The sequence below is a fragment of the Pelmatolapia mariae genome, linkage group LG14, assembly GCF_036321145.2.
Source record: "Pelmatolapia mariae isolate MD_Pm_ZW linkage group LG14, Pm_UMD_F_2, whole genome shotgun sequence".
Classification (NCBI taxonomy): Eukaryota; Metazoa; Chordata; class Actinopteri; order Cichliformes; family Cichlidae; genus Pelmatolapia; species Pelmatolapia mariae.
Window position 1 is genome coordinate 5,989,954 of NC_086239.1, and position 12,349 is coordinate 6,002,302.

Here is a 12,349-nt window from a genome sequence, read left to right on the forward strand (position 1 = left end):
TTTGTAAAAACAAACAAACAAACAAACAAACAAAAAAAACTCCTGTGCTGTGGCTGTGGATGTGCTCTGGTGCACTCACAGCAACGCCTCAGGTCAAAGGCACTACTACGAGTTTGATGGCGTAAAAAATGGAAGCATAACCTACGGTTGACTCGTTGAGACGTGTGGAGAAACCTCTGTAGAACTGTGGGCATGATTATGGATATTTTGTGAGTAACTTGTCACACAGTAGTGCGCACAGGACACAGCCAGATTACTAATAAACAAAACAATAACTAGGGGTCCCTTTAACAATCTAACGTTGAAACTAGTGCAATTTAACAGCGAATATTATTATAATTTCATATTTTTCCTCTTACTTTGTGTGCTGCTTGTCACGTGATCAGAGCGTCTGCAAAGCCAGTTTTTTTTCCTTGAAAATGAAAGTGAAAGTATCCGGAGAAACTTCGAGTGGCAACCAAGCTAAAGGGGATTTTCTGCGGGGTCACCAATGAAGAATCATGGGTTTAATCTTAAAGATACTTATTTACTTGTATCTAAGTGCAGGTGAGTTATTGTGCAAGGCTTTGTCACCGCGTTTTTAGAGCTACTGTGGACGCTACACTCGACTGCATGAATGGAATCATACGCTTAATGACGGCTTCACTGTTTGATTTTGTGCATATGTCTGTGTGATTTAGGTGTGTGGAGTATCCAGAACCAGTGGCTGCCCTGTCAATTCACTGACGAACATGTGTTTACTAATAATGAGGGGCACACTGAGACTCGACTCATCCACAGAGAGGCTATGCTGCAATTTGGTCAGAAAGGAGATGCTCCTGTTAACCCAAACGCCATCACTTTCTTAATCACTGGTGAGTTACTGCAGGCTGCATGAGGAGAAGGCTGAAAGGCATTTGATTTGACTGCATGTGTCCTATTCTAGGATCAAAGTTGGACCTGAGGCGGTATCTGGAGGGGGTGGAGGAAGAGCAGCTGGAGTGTGAGCTACGCAGATACAGCACAGAGGGCATTTATGTCCGCTGGCCTGTCATGGGCGCCCAAGAGTACAACCGCTGGTTCCTCTGTACCCTCAGACACAGCAGGGGCCTCTTTACAGTCACTGGTTTCCTCAGGCACCCCTCTGACCAGCCTCCCCCAGGAGAGCAGGACTACCGCAAATGGCCCCCCATCCCTGACAGAGAGGTTCTCACCACCACAGGTAAACTCAACATATGAGGATTTCAGAATCAGAAAAATATATCTTATCATATGAGATACTTATTGTTGATGATGCATGTGTAGTTATGGGACATGGTGGGCCACTTGTTTTGAGAAATTTGTGCAGACAGTCACCAGATCTGTTTCCACAGTCGCCATGGCCATCAAAACAAAGACTCCTTCAGTGAAAGCAGGCCTGATGTCCCAGCAAAAGCTCCACTGCCAGTTTGACGTTGACCACAAGGGCGCCAACATCACTGTGGAGTGGCACTGGCAGCACCGGGGAGAGAGGAATAAACTCTTCAGCTACACCAGCCGCACCGGGCACACCCAGGGGAGCGGCGTTGGGCTGAAGGCTCTGGCGAATGGCGATGCCACCTACACCCTCCCCCTGTCTAAGATGAGCAGTGAAGGGACCTACATTTGTTCAGTGTCAGTGAATCCACTGTTTGGCAGTGTGGACATAAATCTGCACATCGAAGGTGAGGAAATCAGATGACACAAAGTACTAATACTAATTCTGCCTGTTACATTAGTTAAACTGAAAAATGACTGATTCTGTTTTTGTTTTTTTACTTTTTCTGTCATACTGATACTGTTCCATATTAAAGATGGTCAGATTTTCAGATTATGATAATAACAAGTATCCATATCCAGACTTTAAACAGTTTTTCTACTCTTAGATCTGTATGAAGTCAATGAGAGTGGATATCCCTAATATGGTTGTAAGGAGAGAAGTCCAACCCATCCACTGTTTTAATCTTTTGTTCATAAGGTCCAACCAATCAGAAGAAAGTTGGTGTAAAGGGGGAGGAGTTAGCGCTGAAGAGCAATTTCAAGACCCAGCAGAAGTTAAATCAAGATTATTTTGAACTGTGCATCATGTAAAGCTGCTCTACTGTACAGCAAGAATGAAACAAATGGGGCTGGAAATTAGTTTAATGGGTTCCCTTTAGTTAGGGGTAATGGGCACTTGAATGGACAGTGGACCCTGATAACTTTTAATGAGCTTCAGCTGAGATTTCATCTACTTTCATTTCATGCTCTTCACAGCTGACACACCAGCTCCTTTCAGTGCTTCATGCTCAGGCAGCATATTACCTGCCCTTCTAGGTCCCGACTTCATCCAAACATTGCCTAGCGTTGCTTGACATAAGGTCCAGGGGCCAGAATCAGCTAGGCAAAGACTCTAATCGGCCCACTGGAAATGTGAAGAAGAGCATGAGTTTTAAATAATACAGTTAAAACTGTATTTTTATAAATGTTATAGTTGTCCTGCTGATAGAGAACTCCCCCACAGCCATTCATGCTACAACAATAAAGTAGCAAATAAACAATTAAATGACAGAAAAGTTACTGTATTTTTACTGTCTGCTCTAGAAATGTCAGCTTTTTAAAAAACAAAACAATGCTTCTAGAGTAAAATAAATAATAAAAATAGGAAATTTAACTTTCTGCCTTATAATTATAGGACACTACAGGTAAGGAGCTACCAGAGTTTTCTGTAATGTTACACTTTGTTTTTAATAATTTAAGCCAAAAAAGTTGCGCTAACAGATTAATGTAGTTTACTACAGCAGTATGTTGTATGTCTCATGTAGAACAACAGAGATGTATTGTTGAAATTAGTTAGTTAAACTCATTTACACTGATAGAAATGGTAATTTAACTGGTCCAGCTCGCTTAAAATCAAAGTGGGCTCTATGTGGTTCATGATGTAGTTGTGTCTTATTGTCAACTTTTACGAATATTCAGATATTTCAAATGTCTCCAGTTCAAATGATCATCAGGGATCACAAACACTTTTCCTTATGACAGCCCTATGACAGCTATCCAGCCCCCCCCCCCATGACCCTGAAAAGGATAATGGATGGATGGATGGAAACAAAACTTAGGGTTGCAGCAAAGCCAGGGGTGGCTGTAGTGTTAGAGTACTGCTGTGAGGAATATCAGTCACAGTAGCAGTTGGGGGTTACTGTTGAGTGCGTGACTGAATAAAGGGAAGTGAGGGAAACTCCACTTGTTTTATACAATGTGGCTCGGTCAAAGTTCCCCTAATTTATCCTTCATTGCTCCTTCACAGAGACCACACCTCTTGGCTACTACAACATATAATCACTGAGTTATTCTTCTCTAACTCCAACTGAGTTACACATTGTTCTCATTCATTTGTTATATTGTTAGCTTGAAATTAAAGCAGTAGCTTCCTGTGTCAGTTATATTCACAGCAACAGTCAGTTCAAGCTGCACTTGGTGACAGTGGGGAGGAAGAACTCCCTTTTAACAGGAAGAAACCTCCGGCAGAACCAGACTCAGGGAGGGGCGGCCATCTGCTGCAACCAGTTGGGGTGAGGGAAGGAAGACAGGATAGACAACATGCTGTGGAAGAGAGACAGAGATTAATAACAATTATCCATCCATCCATCCCTCCATGATGGTTAATGAAATTCACGTGTGATTTTTTCAATGTTTCCATCACTTAGAACACAGAAGCTGTGGATTCATACATTTGGGATAACTTTTTACATTTTCCATTCTTTCTCTCCTAAGAGCCTCCTCGTGTCTCCCTCAATGTGGGACCCACCTTCTCACTGCTGGAGGGCCAGGAGCAGAAAGTTGTGTGTGAGGCAAACAGCTATTACCCCCTGGATGTGGAGATAGTTTGGTACGAGCAGGACCCGGCAGCGTCAGGCCAGAGGGTCGGTGCTCCTCTGCCCAAGGTGCTGGATAACATCCTGCTGTCCAGCCACAAACATAACCAGGACAGGACCTACTCGCTGTCAGCTTTCTTCTACCTCAAGGCTTCGCTCAGGCAGTCTGGCAAACAGTTTACTTGCAGTGTCTCTCATCACTCCCTGAAAGTGCCCATCAAAAAGAGCTTCATTCTGAATGTGGAAGGTGAGAGACGTCTCAGTGTAATACTGTAAACTATCAGTAGGGAGCAGCAGAGGCTCATGTGTGTTATCTGTTTCAGAGCCAGGGAGCTGGATGTTTAACATTGCTCTTGGTTTGATTGTGATCGTACTGTTGGTCATCCTGTTTGTAATGCTGCGCTACCTGCACTCAGGTGAGTGATATAAACAGGCCGCAAACCCACCAGCGCCTCCTGGAAACATATAAAGCTTGCATGTGTTAGCTGTTTGTAGAGTTACATGAGGTGTTGATGTCCTAAAGAGTAATTCTCATTTATTTTCTCCACAGCAAGGAAAAGGGCAGTGGAGGTAAGGTTATATTATTTAAAAAATGCATTTGATGTAATGACACCAGTCACAATGATATTTAATTACCTTTGTTTTTCAATGACGTGTGTGTTTTTGTGCCTGTCACGAGCAGAAGAAGCCATACTGAGCAGCGCTGATGGCCTGAGCAGAGCATCACACCCATCAGTGAGAACAGCCCCACCCCCAATCTTTTTTTTTATTTTAGAAATGCTGAAATGCTTGACTTTAGTTTTTAGGTGTATTTGGGTTTCTGTGAAACTGATTGTTTTTGTGTTGCACTGATTTAAGTTTAATTTCATGGACTCTGAAAGTCTGATTGTTTTGAAGTAAAATATGGTTTCTTTGGCCAAGAGTAAACCATGTCCATACAACCTAAGTCTGCCCTAATAGACATGCCTGCTGTGCATTTCCTCCTATTTGTTATTAACTGGGTTTGCTTGGCTATCAGTGTGTTCTTGTGTTTATTAGAATCCTGAGAGAGTCCTATTCATTTTCCTGTTTTCTTCTTACTATAATATTAATCTAAATGCCTTTTCTTTTACCCCAGGAACAACAAATTAGCAGGACAGCACTGCTGCTAGGCAATGGCTATATTCACATGTTTATTCATGTGAATCATCATCCACTAAGAGACACCTTAAGCCTATTATTATCAGGCTTAAGGTTGGTTGGCGCAACCCACAGACTGTATGTAAAAGATGGATGTAGCCACAGTGATCTCACCCAGTAGTTTCTGGATTCCCCACTTTGAAGGTTAAGCCTTGGAATTTTGGACGATACCAGGCTGTCTTTTAGGAGCAGTAAGAGACAATATTTGATGAAGGGGGTGGAATGTAAATATTAGCTAGCTAACTTGGTTAGCAAGCAACATTCATTAAATTAAGTATCTGCTAAATGGGGGCTTCACTTCTGGCGAGTGAAATTCCAGTATTTTTACGAACTTTTTGAACATGCCAAACTACACAGCAGGTTATATTATTGTCGGACAATTACATTACAAATATAACATCCCTAACTTAAAACTTACTTGTGTCCAAATAGATGAGTTATAGAAAAATATCACATATTACATGACATTAAGAGAAGGAAAGGTCGAAACTATCCATTGAGGAGACTTTCCTATACCAGTCTGTAAACATGCTTTTTAACATGGAAATCTATGGGGATTGATTTGCTTTTTTTAGGGAACCTTAATTGGCCAATAGTGGAACTACAGCTTTTTTCTTTTTTTTTTTTTTTACTCTTGAAGGACTGTTGCTTGGTCTGAACTGCTTTTTAGAGACTGGTCTTAACGAAACCCATTTTATTAATTGGGATCAGGGGTGGTAAAGAACAGCTGGAGCAACCACTCAATGTTCATAATGCAGCAATCATATTTTAAAAGGTGCATTGTGGTGTTTTAGACCACTTAAAGTGCTGCAGAGAACACGTTCATGATCTTCAGGTGTTTTTTTGTTTTTTTTTTCCAAACAAACAATCAAATCCATGCTCCGATAAAGAAATGAAAATGTTTTGTTAGATTTTGTGGAATTACAGAATAGCTTTGATTAAAAACACTGAAGATAACTGGAGTGTTTGTTATTTACAAGAAAAGTATACCAGGCACTTGGAATCAAATACTGTGTATCTGTAGCGATTCTACTGCTGAAAACCTGTTGAATAATGGGAATAAATGAGTTGATGCTGAATTCTCTCACAGCTGCTCTATTCCCATGTTGGTGAGTATATTAATGACTAACCTCGTATGAGTGGAAAAAAGTTAGCATTCATCCTCTAGCTTCACTATGTTTATGTTATGCTAACATAGCTAGCGATCACATTGGACATCATTATATACCAACTATTCTTCATTTATGTTGGAAGTGATAGCAGAGCTGTACATTTGAATTTTTTCAGAAATCTCTCAGTCAGAACATGGTGTATCATGTTTAGTTAGAAACTAGCTAGCTAACTAACTTCCTGCTAACGTTAGAAGTTTGCTGGTAAAGCAGCAATGCTGATCATTTTATTGAAGATGAAAGAAGAGTTTTGGAGATCCAGATTACTCAGAGTCCGCGAGGCTCCTGACTACGGTAGCCGTAATGCTTCCACAATCCATCAAGCGTTGCAGTTTCGTATCTTACCAAAGTCGTACTAAAACATTTTTTGACAGATTTGTGAGCGCCGTGCACCACATAAAATCAGTTCGAGGTCAGTAAGCACAACCAGAATTCATACATAAGGCGCACCGGATTATAAGGCACACTCCCACATAGCAAAATTGGTATGGCCCGGATCTGGCCCACACAATGTGCTTACACATGGCCCACATACCGCAAAGAATTACGACCCTTTGGTGGCCCAGATCTGGTTTCCCAGAGGTGACCAACACATGGGCCAGCACAAGGCCAGTTGCAGACACATTGCTGGCCCAGAACAGTTTCAGCTCTGGCCCCAGATATCAGCCTAATGTGTACCTAAATAAAGCCATGTAATAACAACATGTGCTGGAACATAATAGTGCAAAAGTAGCATGACAAAACTCTATTCAAACAGTGAATGGACTGATTTTTATATGGCGCTTTTCTACTCTCCCGGATTACTCAAAGTGCTCTACATAACATGCCACATTCACACACTTTGTCTAAATTGAGTGCTTCCTAACTATATTCATACACATTCACACTCTTGCAGACTGGAGTAACCAGGAATCCCACTACTAACCTTCCGATCAGTAGGTGACCAGCGCTACCTCCTGATCTACAGCCACCCAGTGATAAACATGAGTAGGTGACTAGGTTTTGGATAAAGTGTACACTCACAAACCTGTCAAACCTGCATTTGAAACGTTGTCTATCATAGCAGTATACTATTACAACATGGCATTTGGGTCTTCTAACTAAAATAGGAAAATAGGAACATAAATAGTGCCATCATTGCCAGACCTGGCCCACATCTGGTTGGCATACACTTCGCCATGACACCAGTCAGTCAGAAGTGCCAGCTTGATGCCAGATCCGGGCCAGGCCTGTTTTCTATGACCCTGGGCCACATATCCCAAACCAAAATCGAGCCAGATATGGCATGCCATCACATAGACAGTGCCATCTACACCAGGCCTGGCCCATATCTGGATGACATACGCCTTATCATGCCAGAAGTCAGCCAGCAGTGCCGGCTTGATACCAGACCCGGGCCAGACCTGCTTGCTATGTGGGCTGTTGATTTTTGAGAAAATTAAAGGATTTTAAGTGCGCCTTATAGTGCAGAAAATACAGAAAGTCAGGTAAAGGGAAAAAAAAAGTCTTAATAACTACAAGAGAAAGATGTAGCTGTATTTGTAAGTCAAGTTCAATTAGTGAGAAATCATCTATATTGTTAAAGTCTGTTTCATGGCACAGTGTTGTTTAAATGGATGTTAGAGGACATTCATGAACTGCAGGACTGAGGAGAAGAGTTGTGTGAAATAACCCATTTGTCACGGTCTGCGTGGCAGACCGTGGGGATATGGGGAATGAGGACCCAAGATGCAGGACTTTGTGATGAAGGCAGTGCGTTTATTTACAGTGGTGTAAATAGTCACAGAATCAACCCCGTGTTTTCCCCTTGACTCCCGTGTCGTGTCTTCACCCACAAGTCCGTGCTCCGTGCTCTTCTGCTCCGCTTTGTCCCTGCACCCCGTGCTCGCTGCTCTTGTCTTCCCTGCTCCTTCCTGGAGAAAATAACAAAGAGGCAACCTGTCAGGACACTCGATTACCGCAGGCATGCACAAACTGGACTATACATTCATCGACACTAACGTGGAGTTTCACACAACGATCCCACGCTGAGAAGCGCTCAGCCACAGTCTTAAGAAGCTCCCCAACGACGCTCCATTAGCTGCAGGTGTGCGAGTCATCATCTGCTTCAGGTGTGGCCATCCTCTAGGTAGGACACGCCCACCTGAACCCAGTACTCAGCCACACTCACAGACACACCCACTTGCCTATACATACAAGGACGGGGAATACAAGAACAGCAGCAGTGCAGACAACACACAAACATCACATAATAACAGCAATGATTATAATAGTAGTCCACACTGCCCACGGACCCTAAATCCCTGGAGCTGGGTCCGTGACAGTACCCCCCCCTCTAAGGGTCGGCTCCCGACGACCCAAAAACAAAAAAGCAAGAACAGGAAAACCAACCCAGGGCGGGCGGCGGGGGGTCCAGGACGGAGGGCCAGAACCAAAACAAGCAAAAAAAACCCAAAAAACAATAAACAACAAACCCCCCCAGTTCACAGTCCCAAAGTCAGACCGCGCATCCCGCAGCGGTGCAAAAAAAAAAAAAAAAAAAAAAAAACACCACAAAACAGTCCCAGGCGGCCCATCACTACCACAAAAGAGTTCAGGAGGCCTACCTCGAGTCCAATGGCGGCAACGTTGCAGCTCCGGCGGACGGCCATGGGTCCGGCAGCAGCAGCAAAACGGTTCTGGGGGCCTGCCACCGAGCCAGTGGCGGCGGAGCTGCAGCTCCGGTGGCCTGCCACAGGTCCGGTAGCAGCGGCGAAACGGTTCCGGTGGCCTGCCCCGGGTCCAGTGGCGGCGGCGGGGATGCTGCTCCTCCGGCGGCTTGCCCCGGGTCCAGTGACGGCGGCGGCGGCGCTGCTGCTCCTCCGGCGGCTTGCCCCGGGTCCAGTGACGGCGGCGGCGGCGCTGCTGCTCCTCCGGCGGCTTGCCCCGGGTCCAGTGACGGCGGCGGCGGCGCTGCTGCTCCTCCGGCGGCTTGCCCCGGGTCCAGTGACGGCGGCGGCGGCGCTGCTGCTCCTCCGGCGGCTTGCCCCGGGTCCAGTGACGGCGGCGGCGGCGCTGCTGCTCCTTCGGCGGCTTGCCCCGGGTCCAGTGACGGCGGCGGCGGCGCTGCTGTTCCTTCGGCGGCCTGCCCCGGGTCCGACGGCAACGACGCTGCTCCTGTGAGCAACAGCGAGCAGCAGTGTAACGCGCTGGTCGCTGACGTGGATGCGCTGGACGTAGATGGCGTGGAGGGCGTGCTAGACGTGGGCGGCGTGGAGGGCGCGCTAGACGTGGAGGTCCCTCCTGACCCCCGAGCTCCTCCAGTGGCAGCGCGGGCTCCACAGGCTCGCGGAGCTCCTCCTGCTCGCCGATCTCCTGCTCCTGCATGCTGCGCTCCTTCTGCTCGCCGAGCTCCTGCAACGGCTCGCCGAGCTCCACGGCTGGCGACGCGGGCTCCTCCGGCTCGCCGAGCTCCAGCTTGTGCTCGCTGAGCTGCTCCGGCTCGCTGAGCTGCTCCGGCAGCGGCGCTGGCTCCTCCGGCTTGCTGAGCTCCACGGCTGGCGACGCGGGCTCCTCCCGCTCGCTGAGCTCCAGCTCGGGTTCGCTGAGCTGCAGCGGCGCTGGCTCCTCAGCTGGTGGCTCGCTGAGCTGCTCCTCGGCTGGCAGCGCGAGCTCCTCCCGCTCGGGTTCGCTGAGCTGCAGCGGCGCTGGCTCCTCAGCTGGTGGCTCGTTGAGATGCTCCTGCTCCGGCTCGCTGAGCTGCACCAGCTCGCGGAGCTCCTCCGGCAGCGGCGCTGCTACAGACAGTTGATCCGGAGGTGAAGTTGGTGAAGCGGTGGCTGTAGGTGGTGAAGATGATGGTCGAGTAGGTGATGAGGATGGTGACGCCGAGAGTGCTGCGGTCGCTGCAGTCTGATGAGACGCTGGTGGGGAAGTAGCTGCAGAGGGCGGAGGTGATGATGGTGTGGCAGCTACTCGTGGTAGATTGGACAGCGATGCAGAAACAACAGGCGGGTGACATGATGGCAGAGTAGGTCCAGCAGACATATCAACCTCCAAGTGAGGACAAGGATGAGAGGCTGACAGGACTAAAAACTGAGTTACGTGCTGGGCAGCAGACCGAGTTTGAGATGAAAGCGGTGGTGGAGTAGGTGACTGGGCTACAGGTGGCTGCTGATCAGCTGGCTGTGCTACGGCTACAGGCTGGGCAGCTGGCTGTGCTACGGCTACAGGCTGGGCAGCTGGCTGTGCTACGGCTACAGGCTGGGCAGCTGGCTGTGCTACGGCTACAGGCTGGGCAGCTGGCTGTGCTACGGCTACAGGCTGGGCAGCTGGCTGTGCTACGGCTACAGGCTGGGCAGCTGGCTGTGCTACGGCTACAGGCTGGGCAGCTGGCTGTGCTACGGCTACAGGCTGGGCAGCTGGCTGTGCTACGGCTACAGGCTGGGCAGCTGGCTGTGCTACGGCTACAGGCTGGGCAGCTGGCTGTGCTACGGCTACAGGCTGGGCAGCTGGCTGTGCTACGGCTACAGGCTGGGCAGCTGGCTGTGCTACGGCTACAGGCTGGGCAGCTGGCTGTGCTACGGCTACAGGCTGGGCAGCTGGCTGTGCTACGGCTACAGGCTGGGCAGCTGGCTGTGCTACGGCTACAGGCTGGGCAGCTGGCTGTGCTACGGCTACAGGCTGGGCAGCTGGCTGTGCTACGGCTACAGGCTGGGCAGCTTGCTGTGCTACGGCTACAGGCTGGGCAGCTTGCTGTGCTACGGCTACAGGCTGGGCAGCTTGCTGTGCTACGGCTACAGGCTGGGCAGCTTGCTGTGCTACGGCTACAGGCTGGGCAGCTTGCTGTGCTACGGCTACAGGCTGGGCAGCTTGCTGTGCTACGGCTACAGGCTGTTCTACGAGGTTAGCGTTCACACAGTCCAGTGAATAAACAGATGAGGTGAGTGGAGATGAATTGACCATATGACTCACCACAGCCGGCTGTAGGAAAGTCCGAGAATCTGGCTGCGGTGAGGCGCGCCGGCGGCGTGAGCGTCGCTTCTTAAACGATGCCGGGGCCGGCGTGTCAGGCTGAAGAACCTCAGGCTGGCCGAGTGTGGGGGCAGCCTGGATCGGAGAGTGGAGGTGAAGGGTGTTGAGCAGGAAATCCGCCACCATTGGAAAAAGATTGTCCAACACCCAGGGAAAACAAGTCAGTGTTTCCTGCAACCGCTTCTCTACAGCGCAACGTAAATCCTCTGCGTGCGCTTCCAGCCACAGGTCACACAGACGATTTACTTTGTCTGTCACCTCCCTCCTGAACCTCTCCGAAAAGTCCGCTGGGTCCATCTGGTGGGATCGTTCTGTCACGGTCTGCGTGGCAGACCGTGGGGATATGGGGAATGAGGACCCAAGATGCAGGACTTTGTGATGAAGGCAGTGCGTTTATTTACAGTGGTGTAAATAGTCACAGAATCAACCCCGTGTTTTCCCCTTGACTCCCGTGTCGTGTCTTCACCCACAAGTCCGTGCTCCGTGCTCTTCTGCTCCGCTTTGTCCCTGCACCCCGTGCTCGCTGCTCTTGTCTTCCCTGCTCCTTCCTGGAGAAAATAACAAAGAGGCAACCTGTCAGGACACTCGATTACCGCAGGCATGCACAAACTGGACTATACATTCATCGACACTAACGTGGAGTTTCACACAACGATCCCACGCTGAGAAGCGCTCAGCCACAGTCTTAAGAAGCTCCCCAACGACGCTCCATTAGCTGCAGGTGTGCGAGTCATCATCTGCTTCAGGTGTGGCCATCCTCTAGGTAGGACACGCCCACCTGAACCCAGTACTCAGCCACACTCACAGACACACCCACTTGCCTATACATACAAGGACGGGGAATACAAGAACAGCAGCAGTGCAGACAACACACAAACATGACATAATAACAGCAATGATTATAATAGTAGTCCACACTGCCCACGGACCCTAAATCCCTGGAGCTGGGTCCGTGACACCATTTCACACAAAAAACCCCAAAAACAAACAAACAAACAAAAAAAACCCCACACAGCTGCAGAATTATTAAAGAAAGAAATATTCAATCCAAACATCATCTTGCAGAACTATAATGACTCATTGCAATGCAAGATACTCATTTTGGTGTGAACATCCACAATTTTACCCAAGACTTCC

The 12,349-nt window shown here is 48.3% G+C and overlaps 1 protein-coding gene across 2 annotated transcripts; it reads left to right on the top strand.

Moving 5' to 3' along the window:
- The first annotated feature begins 438 nt into the window (after positions 1–438).
- Positions 439–6,061, top strand: dhrs13b.2 (dehydrogenase/reductase (SDR family) member 13b.2). Of its 2 annotated transcripts, XM_063493483.1 has the most exons (9): positions 439–546; positions 681–854; positions 926–1,201; positions 1,353–1,682; positions 3,751–4,098; positions 4,175–4,267; positions 4,402–4,421; positions 4,534–4,586; positions 4,969–6,061. In XM_063493483.1, exons 1-8 carry the CDS (start codon positions 501–503, stop codon positions 4,546–4,548), a joined length of 1,302 nt encoding a protein of 433 aa, XP_063349553.1. In that variant the 5' UTR covers positions 439–500; the 3' UTR covers positions 4,549–4,586; positions 4,969–6,061. The 2 variants fall into 2 exon arrangements, with proteins under 2 accessions (XP_063349553.1, XP_063349552.1); XM_063493482.1 differs by having other exon boundaries at positions 4,534–6,061.
- The last annotated feature ends 6,288 nt before the right edge of the window (positions 6,062–12,349 follow it).